At 44.6% G+C, this 21,225-nt stretch overlaps 1 protein-coding gene across 7 annotated transcripts in view; it reads left to right on the top strand.

Annotated features, from left to right (window-relative positions):
* The window catches only part of ercc6l2 (excision repair cross-complementation group 6-like 2), a 94,736-nt gene that overhangs the window by 57,958 nt on the left and 15,553 nt on the right, over nucleotides 1-21,225 (top strand). For all 7 annotated transcript variants that reach the window (XM_080188789.1, XM_080188791.1, XM_080188790.1 and 4 more), the window contains exons 15-17: nucleotides 845-997; nucleotides 10,797-10,877; nucleotides 13,640-14,858. In XM_080188789.1, the coding sequence (XP_080044915.1) occupies nucleotides 845-997; nucleotides 10,797-10,877; nucleotides 13,640-14,858 (1,453 nt within the window). The remainder of the gene's footprint in view (nucleotides 1-844; nucleotides 998-10,796; nucleotides 10,878-13,639; nucleotides 14,859-21,225) is intronic.

The raw sequence follows: 21,225 nt of genomic DNA, 5'->3' as shown, positions 1-21,225 counted from the left end.
CTGACCTTCGGGTAAGCATTCTCCAAGGCGGCCTTCACGACACACGACAGCGCAGAGTCGCTGAACAGAGACTGATAGCCAAGTTCCGCACACATGAGGACGGTCTCAACAGGGATCTTGGGTTCATGTCGCACTATCTGTAACCCCCGTGACTTGCCTGGGTTTGCAAAACCTCACTTACTGTATTGTCTGGAGACAATACACATCTCTTTAAACTGTGATCAGTGCTCCTTCCACTCACATTATCAGCCACTTCAGGTCTTGAACAGCAGGTTAGGTGTAAGGATTCGCATTCTAATCAGTAATCTCTAAACTGTCTGTGCTTTATATGCTCTGTCTGAGGCCAGAACTCTCCATTCACCTGACGAAGGGGCTAACCCGAAAGCTTGCGAGTATGTTATCAAATAAATAGGTTGGACTAAAACCTGGTGTTGTCAGACTTTTTACTGTGTTTACACCAGTCCAACGCCGGCATACCCACATCATGGCCTGTAGTTGCCAGTTTTCTCTCTCCCTCCTTTGTTGAATAGCTCATCATCTACAGAAAATGTGAAAACGTTTCTTGTTTTAAGCATGTTTTAAAACAACATGTTACATGTTTGTGTGGAAAGAATATTAGCAAAACAATTAATATTCAGATTCAAGCATTCTGAATTGGACAGAAAATGTTCTAACTTCTAATTGGGTCCCATACCAGCATTTAACCACAATGGCGACATCTATATATGTTAAGTCTAGCAAACTTAATACCCTTAGGATTTGCTGTTGGTATCAGTTTAAAACTGAGCATGTACTTTCTCAAGTACAGCTATTTGTGAACAGTCTATTCTCTACATTGTATTAGCAACTGCACTGTGCTGTCGTTGGAAGTGAAAACGCAAAGCGCTACTTCAATGCAGTGCAGGGATCGAAGGAGCACTATGGGGAGCTGTTTGGAGTCCAGAATCTTTTTGGCCTTCGCACAGGAGGATCCTGCTTAACCCGGGATATCATTCAGGTGAGGAACTCTGCAGTGAACCTGCTGAATGCAGTTAGAAACAGTTTAGCTTTGGACAGAACATGGTTTCTTTTTCTAGTCATTTTCTCTCTCTCAGTCTGACATGTTCTCTTACTCCCTCTTTCTCTCCCTCCACCGCAATTCATTTTACGTGACAGAGTAAATTATTGTGAATCTGCTACCCACAATTGTTGCCAACTCTCGCAGCCAGTTTTAATTTTCTACACAAGTCCAGGTTTCATGTTATTCATAATGTTTTTACATGGTGGCACAGTGGTTAGCACTGCTGCCTCACAGTGCCAGGGACCCGGGTTCGATTTCTGGCTTGGGTCACTGTGTGGAGTCTGCGCATTCTCCCTGTGTTTGTGTGGGTTTCCTCCGGATGCTCAAGCTTCCTTCCTCAGTCAGAAGGATGTGCTGGTTAGGTACATTGGCCATGCTAAATTTTCCCTCAGTGTACCTGAACAAGCGCTGGAATGTGGTTACTAGGGTATTCTCACAGTAACTTCATTGCAATGTTAACATAAGCCTACTTGTGACATGAATAAATAAACTTGAGATTTTAAATTATTGTGCAATGAACATAAAAGTGTTCCTTGTATCAGGTGGATGTTCATATTAACAAAAATATATTTTCTGTAACGTTAATTGAAAGTATTTCGACAGATGATCAAAAACTTAGGTTTGCAGAATCCTGACAATCTATATCTCTATGTGAAATCTCTCAGAAGTGGTCTTGTGGCGCATTGGGTTGTGTTCTTACCTCTGAGCCAGAACCTCTGGGTTTGAGTCCTACCCTTGGACTTGATAGCCAAAGAAGGTGTATTCCTAATATAACCAAACAGGTTGAGTACCAATCTGAAAATCTGCCCAGCATACATGGGAGAGATGCCTACTCAGCCATGTGATGGAAAGTTAAGTTGGAGTATCTACTTCCACACCACAACATGCATGTAAGTCACACACATGTAAACATTACCACTGCAACTCAGATTCCCAACATGTTTTATAACACACCACCACCAACACGAAATCTTCACCTGGACGCTACACTGCTGATCACCCACTGACAGTGCACATCAAAGACAGCTGATAGCTGGGAGCCCATCCTCACCCTACACTCCACTCCCACCCCAAACCTCGCTGAAATTCATCCACTTTGAGCCCCCAGCTTATTCTTGGGAAGAGAAGAGCAGTGAAGCTGCTGAAACAGAGAGCCAGTTCATTTTAAAGTTGCTTTGTGGACATGCAGTCCATATCTTGATTTGTGCCTGGTATAGTCAGAATTCAAAGATTGCTTCCATTATTAAGTCTGAGTAGAAAGTACTGGGAATGCAATTGTGCTATATCTAAAGGACTAGTGTGACAATCCAAAACGTTGAGTGCAAAAATCAGTATCCACAAACACAAGTTATTTCGAGCCAATGCTAGTTGGAATCTAAATGGTTGTACCACATTGCAAAAGAGGATAAAATTACCAAATGAAAAACTTGAAAGCAGTTTTGGACATTTTCACCAGAATTTTCCTGTCCCACCCATCAAGGGAATCTTAGTGGGTGTGTGGGGGGGGAATGTGTAAAGATCCAAAAGAGCTTTAACGAAGGGTCACCATGACTCAAAATGTCAGTTCTTTTCTCTCCTTACAGATGGTATGTTGCCTCACAAGTGCAAGGGTCCGCAGCGTCCATTTACAGGAACCTTAACGGGGAGGGGAATCAGTCGCAGGTCGTGGTGCACTTCGGTACCAACGACGTAGGTAGGAGAAGGGATGGGGATTTAAAGCAGGAATTTAGGGAGCTAGGATGGAAGCTGAGAGTCAGGACAAAGCATATTGTCATCTCTGGTTTGTTGCTGGTGCCATGCGCTAGTGAGTTGAGGAACAGGAGAGAGTGCAGGTTAACATGTGGCTGCAGGTACAGTGTAGGAGAGAGGGTTCCATTTACATGGATAATTGGAGCACATTCTGGGGAAGGTGGGACCTGTACAAACAGGACGGTTTGCACCTGAACCAGAGGGGCAGCAATATAAGAACATAAGAACATAAGAACATAAGAAATAGGAGCAGGAGTAGGCCATCTGGCCCTTCGAGCCTGCCCCGCCATTCAATAAGATCATGGCTGATCTGTCGTGGCTCAGTTCCACTTTCCCGCCCTCTCCCCATAACCCTTAATCCCCTCTCTTATCAAAAACCCATCAACCCGCTTCTTAAAAATATTTAGCGAGGCAGCCTCCACCACTTCAACGGGCAGAGAATTCCAGAGATTCACCACCCTTTGAGTGAAGAAGTTCCTCCTCAACTCCGTTCTGAACCGCCCCCCCTTTATCTTGAGGCTGTGCCCCCTAGTCCTACTGTCTTTTTTGAGCGGGAAGAGTCTTTCCACCTCTATCCTATCCATCCCATTCATCATCTTATACGTCTCAATGAGATCTCCCCTCATTCTTCTAAACTCTAACGAGTACAAGCCTAGTTTATTCAGCCTCTCCTCATAGCTCAACCCCCTCAACTCCGGTATCAGCCTAGTAAACCTCCTCTGCACTCCCTCCAAGGCCAAAATATCCTTGCGCAGGTGCGGCGCCCAAAACTGCACACAGTACTCCAGCTGCGGCCTCACCAATGCCCTATACAGCTGCAGCAAGACCTCCCTACTTTTATATTCAATCCCCCTCGCTATGAAGGCCAGCATCCCATTCGCCTTCCTGACCACCTGCTGCACCTGCAGGCTGGGTTTTTGCGACTCATGCACAAGGACCCCGAGGTCCCTCTGCACCGTCGCCTGCTGCAGTTTTTCGCCACGTAAGTAATAGTCCTTCCTACCATTCTTCCTACCAAAGTGGACCACCTCACACTTGCCAACATTAAATTCCATTTGCCATTTCCTGGCCCATTCGCCCAGCCTATCTAGATCCTTCTGCAGACTCTCCACACCCTCCACACAATTTGCCTTTCCCCCAATCTTGGTGTCATCAGCAAATTTCGACACCCTACACTCGGTTCCCTCCTCCAGATCATCTATATAAATGGTAAATAGCTGAGGCCCCAGCACCGACCCCTGGGGCACCCCACTAGTCACCAACCGCCAATCCGAATAGCACCCATTGACCCCCACTCTCTGCCTCCTATTTGACAACCAATCCTCTATCCACGCTAACACCCTACCCCCAACTCCATGTCCTCTGACCTTCTGCAGTAACCTCTTGTGAGGTACCTTATCAAACGCCTTCTGAAAATCCAGAAAGACCACATCCACCGGCTCTCCTCTATCCACCGCCCTAGACACATCCTCATAGAACTCCAGTAAATTTGTCAGACACGACTTCCCTTTAATGAAACCGTGTTGCGTCTGCCCTATCAAGCAATTCCCTTCAAGATGCCTCGCAATTTCCTCCTTAATGACGGATTCTAACATTTTACCTACCACAGACGTTAAACTAACCGGCCTGTAATTCCCCGCCTTTTGCCTGGGAGGGGAATTTGCTATGGCTCTTCGGGGGCGTTTAAACTAATATGTTGGGGATGGGAAAATGAGCTGTAGTAGTTGTGCATGAGTCGCAAAAACCCAGCTTGCAGGTGCAGCAGGTGGTCAGGAAGGCGAATGGGATGCTGGCCTTCATAGCGAGGGGGATTGAATATAAAAGTAGGGAGGTCTTGCTGCAGCTGTGTAGGGCATTGGTGAGGCCGCAGCTGGAGTACTGTGTGCAGTTTTGGGCGCCGCACCTGCGCAAGGATATTTTGGCCCTGGAGGGAGTGCAGAGGAGGTTTACTAGGCTGATACCGGAGTTGAGGGGGTTGAGCTATGAGGAGAGGCTGAATAAACTAGGCTTGTACTCGCTAGAGTTTAGAAGAATGAGGGGAGATCTCATTGAGACGTATAAGATGATGAATGGGATGGATAGGATAGAGGTGGAGAGACTCTTCCCGCTCAAAAAAGACAGTAGGACTAGGGGGCACAGCCTCAAGATAAAGGGGAGGCGGTTTAGAACGGAGTTGAGGAGGAACTTCTTCACTCAAAGGGTGGTGAATCTCTGGAATTCTCTGCCCGTTGAAGTGGTGGAGGCTGCCTCGCTAAATATTTTTAAGAAGCGGGTTGATGGGTTTTTGATAAGAGAGGGGATTAAGGGTTATGGGGAGAGGGCGGGAAAGTGGAACTGAGCCACAACAGATCAGCCATGATCTTATTGAATGGCGGGGCAGGCTCGAAGGGCTAGATGGCCTACTCCTGCTCCTATTTCTTATGTTCTTATGTTCTTAAAAGCCAATGTTGAGGGTCGTGAGGTATGAAGAAGGTATCAAAGTCGCAGGAGTGTACAGGCAGACAGGATGGTGGGTTGAAGTGTATCTACTTCAATGCAAGGAGCATCCGGAATAAGGTAGGTGAACTTGGGGCGTGAATTGGTGGATTGGTACTTGGGACTATGATGTTATAGCCATTACAGAGACATGGTTAGAACATGGACAGGAATAGTTGTTGGCAGTTCCAGGTTATAGATGTTTCAGTAAGAATAGGGAAGGCGGTAAAAGAAGTGGAGGAGTAGCATTGTTAATCAAAAATAGTTTAATGGTTGCTGAAAAGCATTTCGAGGGCGCTGTGCCTACTGAGCTAATATGGGCTGAAGTTAGAAATAGGAAAGGATCGGTCATGTTGTTAGGAGTTTTCTATAGGCTCCGAAATAGTAATAGAGATGTGGAGGAGGAAATGGCAAAGCAGATTATGGATAGGTGTGGAGGTCACAGGGTAATTATCATGGGTGACTTTAACTTTCCAAACATTGATTGGAACCTTTATAGGTTGAATAGTTCGGACGGGGCAGTTTTTGTACAGTGTGTGCAGGAGGGTTTCCTGACACAATATGTGGATAAGCCGACAAGAGGTGGCGCCACATTGGACTTGGTACTGAGTAATGAACTGGACCAAGTATTCTATTTGTTTGTGGGAGAGCACTTTGGAGAGAGTGACTACAATTTGGTGTCCTTCGTTATTGCAATGGAGAGGGATAGGGTCACACGGCAGGGCAAGGTTTATGATTGAGGCAGAGGTAATTATGATGCAATTAGGCAAGAATTAGGGAGCATAAGATGGGAACAAACTGTCAAGTATAGGCAAAAACGAAAAGTGGAGCTTTTTCAAGGAACAAATACTGCGTGTCCTTGATAGGCATGTCCCTGTCAGACAGAGAGGAAATGGTCGAGTGAGGGAACCGAGGTTCACAAAGGAGATTGAATGTGTTGGCAAGAGGAAAAAGGAAACGTATGCAAGGATGAAAAAAACAAGGTTCAGTTATGTCGCTTGAGGGTTACAAGGTAGCTAGGAATGAGTTTGAAAAAAAGGCTTACGAGTGATACAAGGGGGCATGAGGAGTCCTTGGTGGGTCAGATAAAGGAAAACCCCAAGGCTTTTTACTCCTTATGTGAGAAATAACAGAATGACCAGGGTGAGGTTAGGGCCAGTCAAGGATAATAGTGGGAACTTGTGCATGGAGTCAGAAAAGATGGGTGAGGTGTTGAATGAATACTTTTCTTCAGTGCTCACTAAGGAGAGGGGCCATATTTTTGAGGATGAGAGTGTGATACAGGCTGATAGGATAGAGGAGATAGATGTTCTCAGGGAAGATGGATCAGCAATTTTGAAAAACCCGAGGGTCGATAAGTCCCCTGGGCCAGATGGGGTATTTCCTAGGATTCTTTGGGAGACAAGACTTGAGATTGCAGAGCCTTTGGCTCTGATCATTGGGTCCTCACTGTCCATGGGGATAGTGCCAGTGGACTGGAGAGTGCTGAATGTTGTTCCTCTACTCAAAAAAAGAAATAGGAATGACCCTGGTAATTATAGGCCAGTTAGTCTTACTTCAGTGGTCAGTAAGTTAATGGAAAGAGTCCTGAGAGATGGGATTTATGACCATTTGGAAAGATGCAGCTTAATCCGGGATAGTCAGCACGGTTTCATGAAGGGTAAGTCCTGCCTCAAATTTGATTGAATTCTTTGAGGAGGTAACTAAGTGTGTAGACAAAGGTAGAACAGTTGATGTCGTATATATGGATTTTAGTAAGGCGTTTGATAAGGTTCCCTATGGTAGGCTCATGAAGAAAGTAAGGAGGTGTGGGACAGAAGGAAATTTGGTCGATTGGATAAGTAACTGGCTGTCTCATAGAAGACAGACGGCGGTGGTGGAGGGAAAATTTTCAGACTGGAGGCCAGTTACCAGCGATGTACCACTTGGATCAGTCCAGGGTCCTCTGGTATTTGTGATTTTTATCAGTGACTTTGAAGAAGGGGCCGAAGGGTGGGTTAGTAAATTTGCTGATGACACCAAGATTGGTGGAGTAGCGGATGAAGTGGAGGGCTCTTGCAGGCTGCAAAGAGACATTGATAGGATGCAGAGCTGGGCAGCAAAGTGGCAGATGGAGTTTAACCCTGATAAGTCCAAGGTGATTCATTTTGGTAGGACAAACTTGAATGCGGATTACAGGGTCAATGGCAGGGTTCTGAGGAATGTGGAGGAACAGAGAGATCTTGGGGTTCATATCCACAGATATGACTCAAGTGGATAGAGCCGTGGAGAAGGCTTATAGTGCGTTAGCGTTTATTAACAGGAGGTTTGAGTTTAAGAGCCCGGGGGTTATGCTGCAACTATACCGGACCTTGATGAGACCACATTTGGAATATTGTGTGCAGTTCTGGTCACCTCCCTATAAGAAAGATGTGGAAGCATTGGAGAGAGGAGATTTACCAGGATGCTGCCTGGTTTGGAGGGTAGGTCTTATGAGGAAAGGTTGAGGGAGCTGGGGCTTTTCTCTTTAGAGCAGAGGAGGATGAGAGACGACTTAATAGAGGTTTATAAGATGATGAGGGGGATTGATAGAGTGGAGGTGCAGAGACTATTTCCTCGGATGGATGTAGCTGTTACTAGGCGGCATAACTATAAAGTTCATGATGGGAGATATAGGAGGGATGTCCAAGGTAGATTTTTTACTCAGAGAGTGGTTGGGGTGTGGAATGCACTGCCTGCTGTGATAGTGGAGTCAGACACTTTAGGAACTTTCAAGTGATTATTGGATAGGCACATGGAGCACACCAGCATGAAACGGAGTGGGATAGCTTGATCTTGGGTTTGGACATAGCTCAGCACAGCATCAAGGGTCAAAGGGCCTGTACTGTGCTGTACTGTTCTGTTCTATGTTCAGTGCTGCCAGACTTGCTGAGACTTTCCAGTGTTTTCTCTCTTTGTTTCAGATTCCAGTATCTGCAGTAATTTGCTTTCATGAAAAGGTCCATTGACCTTGGGTGGGATTTTCCAGTTTTGGGAAGAGTATGGCTGGAAAATCTCACCCTTTGTGTGGATCATTCAATTTGGCAGATGCACAACAGGTTTCCTATGTGTTCTGTGCCAAGGAGTATCGTTTTTCTTTCTATTCATGAGATGTGGGTGTCACTGGCTAGGCCAGAATTTATTGTCTATCCATAATTGCTTTTGAGGAGGTGTGAGGTGTGCTGTTCTCTTGAATCCCTGCAGTCATTGTGTTGTTGGAATACCCACAATGCTATTGGGATGGACATTCCAGGATTTTGACCCAGTGACAGTGAAGGAATTATGATATAGTTGCACGCCAGGATAGTTTGTCACTTCAAGAAAACTTGTCCCATTTGCTGCCCTTATCCTTCTAGGCAATAGAAGTTGTGAGTTTGGAAGGTGCTGTCAAAGGAACTTTGGTGAGTTCCTGCAGTGCATCTTGCAGGTGGTACACTGAATGTTTAAGGTGGTAGATGGGGCAGACTGCTTTAACCTGGATGGTGCTGTACGTCATGAGTGTTGTTGGAGCTGCACTCATCCAAGCAAGTGGAGAGTATTCTATCACACTCCTGCCTTGTGCCTTGTAGATGGTGGGCAGGCTTTGGAGAGTCAGGAGGTGAATTATTGTCCACAGAATTCCCAGCTTCTGATTTGCTATTTTTAACCACACTATTTGCATGCCTAGCCCTGTTCAGTTTTTCATCATGATGTTAATTGTGAAGGATTCAGCAATCATCTTGTCAGTGAATGTTAGGGGGCAATGATTAGATTCTCTTTTGTTGGAGGTGATCGTTGCCTGGCACTTACGTGGCATGAATGTTAGTTTCCATTTATCAATCCAGGCCTGAATATTATCCGTGTCTGCTGCATAGGACACTGACTGAATATCTGAGGAGTTACGGATGGTGCTGAACATTGTGCAATCCGCAAATGTCCCCACTTCTGATCTTATGTTGGAATGAAGCTCATTGATGAAACAGCTGAAGATGGCTGGGCCTAGGACACTAATCTGAGTAACTCCTACAGTGATATCTCCAGATAGAAGTGATTGACCTTCAACAACCACAGCCATCTTCTTTTGTGCTGGGTATGACTAATAGGAGTGTTTTTCCCTGATTCCCACTGACTCCACGAGCTAGCTCCACCATTCACTAAGATGGCTGACCTGATTGTGGCCAGCACGTGTGGGCGGCATGGTGGCACAGTGGTTAGCACTGCTGCTTCACAACACTAGGGACACAGGTTCGATTCCCAGCTTGGGTCACTGTCTGTGTGGAGGCTGTACGTTCTCCCCATGTCTGCGTGGGTTTCCTCCGGGTGCTCCAGTTTCTTCACACAAACCAAAGATGTGTGGATTAGGTGGATTGACCATGCTAAACTGCCCCTTAATGTCAGGGGGACTAGCTATGGTAAATACATGGGGGTTGGAGAGGGGATTAAGGGTTATGGGGAGAGGGCGGGAAAGTGGAACTGAGCCACGACAGATCAGCCATGATCTTGTTGAATGGCGGGGCAGGCTCGAGGGGCCGGATGGCCTACTCCTGCTCCTATTTCTTATGTTCTTATGTTCTTATGTTTTGGGGATAGGGTCTGGGTGAGTTGTGGTTGGTGCTGATTTGATGGGCTGAATGATCTCCTTCTGCAGTGTAGGAGAGGGTGGTACTGTGGCACAGTTAGCACTGCTGCCTCACAACACCAGGGACCTGGCTGGAGTTTTCACATTCTCCCCGTGAATGCATGTGTTTCCTCTGAGTGCTCCAGTTTCCTCCCACAGTCCAAAGCTGTGCAGCTTAGGTTGATTGGCCATGCTAAACTGCCCCTTAATGTCAGAGGGATTAACAGGGTAAATATGTGGGGTTACAGGAATAGGGCCAGGGTGGAATTCTGGTTAGTACAGACTTGATGGGCCAAATGGTCTCCTTCTGCAGTGTAGGGATTGTATGATGAAATCCCACATTCTGACAAATCCCTTGGCACTTTTTGAAGAGCTGGCCAACACATCCTTCAGCCATCACCGATGTAGCAGATTATCTGGTCATTTATCTCATTGTTATTTTCGGGACCTTGCTGTGTGTAAATTAGCTGCTAATTTTCTAACACTACACATTAAAAGTATTTAATTGCTGTGGAACACTCTCAGAAAGACATTCTGAGATTGTGAAAAGTGTATAAATGCTCGATCTTTCTTTTCTTTAAATACAGTATTGTTGATAACAGTAACAAAGGACCTGCTGTTCTCTAAGGATTAAATAAGAGCGGCACATGATGCAAATGTGAAAGAGTCATTTCCTAAACCTACTTACTGGGTTCTCGTGATTCATTTAATTTTCCAGCATGTAATGTTGCAAGCAGCAATTGTAAAAGGAATCTAAAAGATTAGATTTACATTTCTGTGGCTTCTAGTTTAGATTTCCTCTTATCGTACTATAGCAAAAATTGTCAATTAATAACAAAATGCACTTCTGTTTTTAATATAACTAAAACATATGATTTATTATGTGATTTGTTGCAGAGAACAGGTCAAGTGGAAGCAGGAGTGATGACAGCTGCTACACAATTGACAGAAGAACCTCCAACGACAAGGCTGGAAACAGTGAGTTTTTCTTCATTTCATGTGAATGTGAAATACCACACCCAAAATTCATGGAGAGTGCAGGGAGCATTAACGACCTCAAGTGACTCCTCACCACTCTGATACATGCTCACTTACCAATGCTGTCCCCAGCTTCAAAGTTCACCCTCTCATAGATCAACACTATTCAATGCCCAAGTGGGAAACTCATCTGGAAACCCAGCTTTTGATTACTTTACCTTTAAAACATTAATTTCTCAAGCTGATACTAGTGTGTGCAGTGATGTATTTGTACAATCCAGGCACATGCAAATATCTCAATGCAGCTCTTTCTGGAAAATTGGTTGACAGTGGTTGACTCTCAACTGCCCTCTAAACAAGGGCAACTAAGGATGGGCAATAAATGCTGGCCCCGCCAGCGATGCCCATCTCCCACAAATGAGCAAAATAGTTGAAATTAATGTAGGTTGTGGATGAATAGAGTTCTCCAGGTTTTATTTCCATATGAAGAACTAAAATATAATTGGAAATTTTTGAACTGACTATTCTGTTACAGGCTTTAAAAAAACTGCTTTAAATCTACCCCAGCTGCAAAGTAGTAGCATTTAACAACATGCCTTGGGATGAAAGAGGCTCAGACAGCGCTGGTCTTCTGATAATTTAGGACCACATACAGGACCATCTCAAGTTAAAGTTATTCCCCTTTGCTTAGATCTCCCTAAATACTACTGACTTGAGAATGTTTTTTAATTCTTCAATCCAATCTGGTTCTTTTCAGAATAATTATTCATACTGATCATTAAAGAGAACAGATAGATAACTTTCTCATTTGAACAGGCAATCAAGAATCTGAACCATTCAGAATTCAGCTATTATGGCAACTGTACCACCTTACAAAAATGCATGGAAGCAAGTGATGCACCTACAGAATTGTGAAATTTTATAGTTTCTCAACACTTCAATAATACTTAATAATTAATCCATGCCTGATGGATGCCTCTTACTCACCTCACATGAATGCGAATTTTAGGCCCTTGATGTGAATATTGACTTTGAGTACCACTATATGTAATTTAGACAAATGGGTCAGAATTTTACCGGCACATCCACTCCGATTCCAGGAGCAGGCGAGGCTTGGAGAAGGGCATTCTCCATTGGCCTTGGGTGGGATCTTACGAACCTCGGGCGGGCATGCTGGTACAATTCCACCTATGTTCTTCAATGAACCTGATTAAAAAGCAGCAATACGACTACTTGGAGAGGATTGCATCCTGTAACATGAATGCTCCACAGCTGTCCGAGCCACCAGTAACTGTTTGCAGTCAATTGTGAATCACCAAGTTTAAAGCCAACTCTCTTTCTAACTGCATTCGTGCAAGTATGTGTGCTGGTGTGTATGGTTGTACATCCTGTACAGGGTTTCTCAGTAGAAATGAAGTCTTCTGTGGATTCATGGTTGTGCATTTCCAGTGGCACCTGCTGTACAAGTGAGAATCTCAGAAGATTAAAAAAGAGATAAAAATTAGTTGGGGCAAAGTAACAATCTTGATTGTCACATATACTCTGTAGTCTCATAGTTCGATCACAAAGTTTTAAGTTTATTTATTAGTGTCACAAGTAGGTTTGCATTAACAGTGCAACAAAGTTACTGTGAAAATCCCGTATTTGCCACACTCCGATATCTGTACGGGTACACTGAGGGAGAATTTAGCTTGGCAATGCAGATAACCAGCAGCATGCCTTTCAGACTGTGGGAGGAAACTCAAGCATCGAAGGAAACCCACACAGACATGGAGAGGATGTGCAAACTCCGCACAGACAACGACCCAAGCCGGGAATCAAAACCAGATCCAGGCGCTGTGAGGCAGCACTGCTAACCACTCTGCTACCCCACTAATGAAATAAAGTAACATTTATGTTACTTGTGAGTTCCCAGTCTTCCATCTCCAGTTGTGAGGGGTATAGATGTGTCATTTATGTGTATGGCACCTTTGTCTACTGAATGTTAATTGGGTATGATGAGTGATATAGAACATAGAACACTACAGCACAAACAGGCCCTTCGGCCCACGAGTTGCGCCGGTCATATCAACACCTACCAATCTATGATGATGAAGTTGCATGATAAGTTAGTGAAATGCATGTGTTGGGATGGTGGGGAGTGTTGGTACAGGGGGTTTACACCTCAGATAGGTGAATCAGCAAATGTACTTAATTTTCCTGGCCTGCTTAGGTCAGTAAATTGCTTCCTGTACTGCATTCAAGACTGGGGCACAGTGGTCTTGCTGCTCAGCTCCTTAGCTATCTCCAGCTGCACCTTCTCGATGAGATGTCTTTCTCTCATTTTTGGGGAAAGGTATGTCCCTCCTGCTTCTGACTGCACCCAGTAGTAATTAAGGGAAAGCATCATTGAATCTTTCTACAGCCTTTACTGTTCATGAATACACCCCAAATACCACCTAGCTCTTCAATTCCATTTATACATTGACCCTTTAAATAACGGACTTGAAATTGCATCATGCGGGTATGCATCATGTCACGGTGCAGCTTGGAAACACAAAACTGGGAAATAAGTATTTAATAATTTAATCAAGTAAAAATCGGAGATTTTACTTTTTCCGCATCATTGACTGTGAAACAACCTTTGCATTAGTATCAGGGTCAGTAACTATGCTTCACTCTGCTCTGATGCTATCTGACTTGAGCATTTCACACATTTTCTGCTTTTAATTTAGTAACTTGATTGGTATAAGTATACATTTAATATTCTCTTTAATATTTAGACCCTGAACACTGGAAAGAAATTGGATGAAGAGAATGATGACTTGTTGATGCAACCTGATAAAGGGAACAAGATATCTAAAAGAAAGTCAGAACAATTTTCTGACTTTAGCAGTGACAGTGATGCAGAGCCTTCGAGTGTGACAAAAATGAGGAGTGATAAACGTGGTCCAGTGGATACCAGTAACAATGCAGATTCCCGGAGACAGCTCACTTTGGCTCAGTGTGGATTTTCTAAACTCCTTGACAGGAAAGCATACATTGGAGAGGAATTCAGTGAGAGTGACAGGAGTTCTGATGATGAAATATCAGAAAACCCATGCACAAAAAAATGCACAAGTGATGATTTAGGTTCCCCTGAAGCAAAGGCAGATCTTAGGACCAGTGACTTGATCTCAGAGGCCCACTCAGATGCTCAGCCTATAAAAGAGAAGCGAGGGCTTCAGCGAGCAAGACAAAAGCTTTGTCAAAACTGGAGCACTTCTAGTGAATCTGAGGGAGAAGCTGAATTAAGAAACAAATGCAAGTATCTTGGTACTTTAGAAAAAGTTGCTGTTGCCATGGGAACCAACAGCAGCACAGAAGAAAGCGATGATGTCATCCACCCTTCACAAATGTTAGGACAAAAGAAAAAAGTGCCTGCCAAAAAGAAATCTAAACATAACTTCCTGTCAAAAGACTCTGAGGATTCAAATAACGAAAATTTCACGAGTATTTCCGGTAAAGAAAAAGTCTTGTTGTCTGGTAAACAATCAGGATTTCCTGGCGCAAAAGCAGGCATCACTGGTGATTGTCCCAAGATAACAAAGAGGAATCCCTGGAGCTATGCTACCAAATTAAAAGAACCAAGCAACATCAGTGATGAGTCGGAAGACATTGAAATATCTACAGACTCACCAGGGATAACGTCTATTCAATCCAAACATGGAACAGAAACAGCCAAAGAAAGCCCTTACAATAAATCCCTAAATAAAGTCCCTTTTAGTAAAGAGGCAATGCAGTACAAGATTGAGGAATTTTCATCCTCTGGGGATGATGTGCCTACAAAACGAATTAGGTTCAGCTCAAACAGAGAGATGGATAAAAGTAACAGTAAGCAAAAGTGCAGCAATGTTCAGTTTGGTGCCAAGCGTAAGCTGATTGGAATTGGCAAAGGTGAAGATACACCGGGGATGAAAACTCGTCATGGGGAGCAGTTTGTGACAATGGACAAATTGCTAGGTAATTGCAAATATTTCTTTTAGAGTGGAATGCAAAGTCACAATGTTTGTTTGCTCTTGTTAAGGCTTTGTAACAATGGGAGTTAAACGTTTGAGACACTTCACAAGACCAGTGTTGGGGTAAAGTTGATAATCTCTTTTCACTGACAATAAACTTAAAATGCAAATCATGTTTTAAAGGCCCAAAAACATTGCAGAGTGAATCAGAGTAATATTCTATCTTCACGAAACTAGATAAGCTGCATTTACATAATGGGGTTGATATTAATACACTTAATGCCCTTCTTTATGTTATAAAATGAACACATAGCATATCCATTTGACTATGGGATTTTTCACAGTAACTTCATTGCAATGCTAATGTAAGCCTAATTATGACACTAATAAATATACTTTAAGACTTTAAACCATTTAGATGTGGGACAGTCTATACCCGGTCAAAACCTGTGTGACACACTTGCTAGGCCACTCAATTATGACCCAAGTCCCATTAAAGGACCCCTGATTAGTTACCAGCAGGCAGAGTCCAATTCACAATTCCTCAGCAACCCCTGTGGTCACTGAGCAAAAACAGTTTTTTGGTTTGTAAAGGATACTACTATTCTGGATCCAGGAGCAACAGGAATGCCCCCATCTCCCATTTCCATAGACCTAGTATCAATGTGGAGACAGGTCTTGGCACCACCTGCTCATCCCATTTGGGTTGCAAACTCTACTGGATATACTCCTGGACATCTCATTGTATAAACTTCTGTTTCCATCCACTCTATCCAGTCAAACACCTTTTCTCTTGTCCAATATTAATAAACAAAAGTTTTCAAAGTAATTTTTTTAAAATGATGTTACAGTTTGTCTCCTGGGTTGCCCAGAGCAACATCCAGCAGATTAATCTTTAATTCCTGGAGATCTGTCTCAGATAGAACATAGAAGAACTACAGCACAAACAGGCCCTTCGGCCCACAAGTTGCACCGATCATATCTACCTACTAGGCTTACCTATAACCCTCAATCCTATTAAGTCCCATGTACTTATCCAGAAGTCTCTTAAAAGGCGCTATCGAATTTGCCTCCACCGCCACTGATGGCAGCTAATTCCACTCACCCACCACCCTCTGAGTGAAAAACTTACCCCTGACATCTCCTCTGTACCTACCCCCAGCACCCTAAACCTGTGTCCTCTTGTGGCAGCCATTTCAGCCCTGGGAAAAAGCCTCTGAGAATCCACCCGATCAATACCTCTCAACATCTTATACACCTCTATTGGGTCACCTCTCTTCCTTCGCCTCTCCAAGGAAAAAAGACCGAGCTCTCTCAACTTATCCTCATAAGGCATGCCACCCAACCCATGCAACATCCTTGTAAATCTCCTCTGCACCTTTTCAATGGCTTCCACATCCTTCCTGTAATGAGGCAACCAGAACAGAGCATAGTATTCCAAGTGGGGTCTGATCAGGGTCTTATAAAGCTGCAGCATTATCTCCTGACTCCTAAACTCAGTTCCTCGATTGATGAAGGCCAGTACACCATACGCCTTCTTAACCACATCCTCTACCTGCAAAGCCAATTTGAGAGTCCTATGAACCCAGACCCCAAGATTCTTCTGATCTTCCACACTGCTAAGAGTCTTATCCTTAATATTATATTCCTTCATCCCATTTGACCTGCCAAAATGTACCACCACACATTTATCTGGGTTGAAGTCCATCTGCCATTTCTCCGCCCAGTCTTGCATCCTATCTGTGTCATGCTGCAACTTCTGACATCCCTCCAAACTATCTACAACATCACCAACCTTCTTGTCATTGGCAAACTTACCAACCTATTCCTCCACTTCCTTATCCAGATCATTTATAAAAATCACATCTAGATTTCTAAGGCTCAAGGACCAGTTCCTGGCTATGCTAGATCGCTTAGTTCAGGCGTACACTACCATTGCCAAGTCTGAGCTCAGCATCTATGCCTACAATTGCAGTGTCAGTGCAAAGCAAAAACTACCACAGTATGAACAACTAGGAGCTAAATTAAAAAGCAGAACCAAAAAGGTAATAATCTCTGGATTACTATCTGAGCCATGAGCTAATTGGCACAGGGTCAATATGATTAAGGAGGTAAATGCGTGGCTCAAAGATTGGTGTGGGAGGAATGGGTTTGAATTCATAGGACATTGGCATCTGTATTGGGGGAGAGGGGACCTGTTCCAATGGAACGATCTTCATATGAATTGTGCTGGAACTAGAGACCTGGCGAATCATGTAACTAGGGCTGTAAATAGGGCTTTAAACCATATAGTTGGGGCGGGGGAATTCAGTTTTAAGGAAAATTAGAAAATCAAAGTTAAAGGAGAGGGTAGAAATGCAGGGCTCAGGAGAGGTTAGTAAATTTCCCAGACCACGTAATAAAACAGAGAATATAGAAGGAGCAGGAATCTAACGTGACAAGTATGAGAAGGGAGGCTGTCAATGCAGGATTGAGGGTGTTGTACCTAAATGCGTGCAGTATACGAAACAAGGTAAATGAGCTTGTTGCCCACATTGAAATTGGCTGATACGATGTTGTGGGCATCGCAGAAATGCGGCTGCAAGGGGATCAGGGCTGGGATCTAAATATCCAAGGATATATGTCTGAGCAGAAGGATAGACAGGTGGGCAAAGGGGGTGGGGTTGCGTTGTTAGTAAGGAATGAAGTTAAATCGATTGCAAGAAGTGATATAGAATCAGGAGGCATAGAATCTCTGTGTATAGAGTTGAGGAATCGCAAAGGTAAAAAGACCCTGATGGGAGTTACAGGCCGCCTAGCAGTCATCAGGATGTGGGGCAGAAAATAAATCAGAAGATAGAAAAGGCATATGAAGAAGGCAATATTACAATAATCATGGGGGAACTTCAGTATGCAAGTGGATTGGGAATATCAGGTAGGTATGGATCCCAAGAAAAGGAATTTGTGGAATGTTTAAGAGATTTTTTTTGGAGCAGCTTGTGACAGAGCCTGCTAGGGAACAGGCAATTCTAGATTTGGTGATGTGTAATGAGGCAGACTTGATTGGGGAATTTAAGGTGAAGGAATCCTTAGGAGGCAGTGACCACAATATGATAGAATTTACCCTGCAGTTTGAGAGGGAGAAGCTGGAGTCTGATGTAACGGTATTACAATTAAATAAAGGTAACAACAAAGACATGAGGGAGGAGCTGGCCAGAGTTGATTGGAAAGGGAGCCTAGCAGAGAAGACAGTGGAACAGCAATGGAGTGAATTTTTGAGAGTTATTTGGGAGGCACAACAGAAATTCATCCCAAGAAGGAGGAAACATGCTAAGGGGAGGACGAGGTATCCATGGCTGATGAGGGAAGTCAAGGATAGCATAAAAGCAAAAAAAAAAGTGGCAAGGATTAATGGGAAGCCAGAGGATTGGGAAGCCTTTAAAAGCGAGCAGAGGACAACTAAAAAAACAATAAGGGGGGAGAAGATGAAATATGCGTGTAAGCTAGCTAGTAATATAAAAGAAGATAGGAAGAGTTTTTATATATAACAGATAAGAGAGAGGCAAAAATAGACATTGAACCACTGGAAAATGAGGCTGGAGAAGTAATAAAAGGAAACAAAGCAATGGCAGAGGGACTGAATAGTTACTTTGCATCAGTTTTCACGGTGGAAGACACCAGTGGAATACCAGAGCTTCAGGAGAATCAAGAGGCACAGATGAGTCTAGTGGCCATCACTAAGGAGAAGGTTCTGGGGAAACTGAAAGGTCTGAAGGTGAATAAATCACCTGGACCAAATGGACTACACCCCAGAGTTCTAAAAGAGATAGCTGAGGAAATTGTGGAGGCATTGGTGGTGATCTTTCAGGAATCACTGGAGGCAGAGGGTTACCAGAGAACTGGAAAGTAGTGAATGTAACACCGCTGTTTAAGAATCGGGAGGCAGCAGATGGGAAATTATAGGCCAGTTAGCCTGATTTTGGTTATTGGCAAGATTTTAGAGTGCATTATTAAAGATGAGGTCATTGAGTACTTGGAAGTGCATGATAAAGTAGGACTGTGTCAGCGTGGCTCTGTCAAGGGGAGGTCATGTCTGACAAACCTGTTAGAGTTCTTTGAGGCAGTAACAAGGAAGTTAGATAAAGGAGACCAGTGGATGTGATTTATTTAGATTCCCAGAAGGCCTTTGACAAGGTGTCGCATAGGAGACTGTTAAATAAGCTAAGAGCCCATGGTGTTACGGGTAAGATCCTGGCTTGGATAGTGGATTGGCTGACTGGCAGAAGACAGAGAGTGGGGATAAAGTGGTCTTTCTCAGGATGGCAGCCAGTGACTAATAGTGTACCTCAGGGTCAACTTTTCACAATATACATTAACAAATTGGAGCAAGGAACTGAAGGCACTGTTGCTAAATTTGCAGATAAAACAAAGATATGTAGAGGGACAGGTAGTATGAGAAAGGGCGGGGAGGGAACGCGGGCTGCAGAAGGATTTGGACAGGTTAGGAGAGTGGGCAAAGAAGTGGCAGATGGAACACAATGTGGAAAAGTGTGTGGTTATGGACTTTGGAAGGAATATTGGAGGTAGAGACTATTTTCTAATGGGAAAATGCTTAGGAAATCAGAAACACAAAAGCACTTGGGAGTTATTGTTCATGTGCAGGTTCAGAATGGCAGGAAGGCAAGTGCAATGTTAACATTCATGTCGAGAGGCTAAAACACAAGAGCAGGGATGTACTTCTGAGGCTGTATAAGGCTTTGGTCAGCCCCATTTGGAGTATTATAAGCTGTTTTGGGCCCCATGCCTAAGGAAGGATGTGCTGGCCTTGGAAAGGGTCCAGAGGACATTCACAAGAGTGATCCCTGTAATGAAGAGCTTGTCATATGAGGAACAGCTGAGGACTCTGAATCTGTACTCGTTGGAGTTTTGAAGGATGAGGAGGGATCTTACTGAAACTTATAGGATACTGCGAGGCCTGGATGGAGCGGATGTGGAGAGAATGTTTCCACTCATAAGAAACACTAGAACCAGAGGGCATTACCTCAGGCTAAAGGGACGATCCTTTTAAAACAGAAATGAGGAGGAATTTCTTCAGCCAGAGAGTGGTGAATCTGTGGAACTATTTGCCGCAGAAGGCTGTGGAGACCAGGCCATGGAGTGTCTTTAAGACAGAGATAGATAGGTTCTTGACTAATAAGGGGATCAGGGGTTATGAGGAAAAGGCAGGAGAATGGGAATGAGAAAAATGTCAGCCATGATTGAATGGCGGAGCAGACTCGATGGACCAAGTGGCCTAATTCTGCTCCAATGTCTTATAGTCTTCTAGTTACAATGTGAATGCGCCAGAATTGAGGTCCGCACCGCTGAATTTGTATGAGGTCCAATCATCTCAGCTAGGGTGAAAGAAGAAGTGGTTAGCTGCTCCAATTTTAAGGCAAATTGCTTTCTTAATTTGATTGCGATGCGTCTGTTCAATTGCGGCTGATATTGGGCATCAGTGAAGCCAGGTCTAAAACAGAATATGACAGGTCTGGTAAACCTTTAAAATAATGGGGGCGATTCTCTCATCCTGACTCGCAACTTTTTGTGGCGGGTGAGGGTGGGAGATGCGCGTCACTGGCCTTGTTCAGGATTTGTGTGTGTGCTGGGAACGCATGCGCATCTCCCAGAGCCGGTGAAGAATCGGAGACCAGACCACGCTGGAAATGGGTAGGAAGACAGGTAAGTCATTTAAATCTTTAAGTGTGTTTTAAATGTAACCATTAGGAATTTTCCAGCCCCGATGGAATTTCCCACCCTGCCAGAAGTACTGCATTCCAGCGAGATGTAGAGTAGCTCCCCACGTTCGGGGAAGTAGCAGGAGACTCTGCCTGAATGAAGGGGGGTGGGGGGGGCGGCAATCAAGGTCCCCCAAGGAGTCGGGAACTGGGGCAGTGGTGCCCCCTGGGCATGGGCAGTGCTAGTCTGTGCCCCCAGCACTGCCCAAGGGGCAAAGAGCCCATGACCTTGGCACTGCCCATCGGTCATTGGATGGTGTCTATGGGGCGGGGCCTATGGGAAATTGGTGAGGTGGGGGGTCGTGCTGCTACTGCATGGCGACCAGTCTGGGATGGATGGAGGGCAGTGATTGGGTGGGCTTGGGGATTGCCAGAGGGGTGGGGGGATGGAATCTGACCCCGGGGAGGAGTCAGCGGAGGGGGGGGTGTCGCCACTGCTGGGGGAGGGGGGTGGGCTGTGCATCGGTGCGCTCCAGGATGGGGTGGGGGGGGGAGGGGGGATGGTGGTCAGGGCTGGCTGATGGGGGGGGTTGTGAGGGCTGCGATCAGGCCGAGGAAGGGGCTGAAGGGGCAGCATCGGGTGGGTCCTGAGCTGGCTAGTAATCCAACTGGCCC

This window comes from Carcharhinus amblyrhynchos, chromosome 5 (genome assembly GCF_965287045.1).
Source record: "Carcharhinus amblyrhynchos chromosome 5, sCarAmb.v2.hapA, whole genome shotgun sequence".
Lineage (NCBI taxonomy): Eukaryota > Metazoa > Chordata > Chondrichthyes > Carcharhiniformes > Carcharhinidae > Carcharhinus > Carcharhinus amblyrhynchos.
The sequence above is the reverse complement of the archived record's forward strand: the minus strand, read 5'-3'. Positions and strand labels throughout refer to the sequence as shown.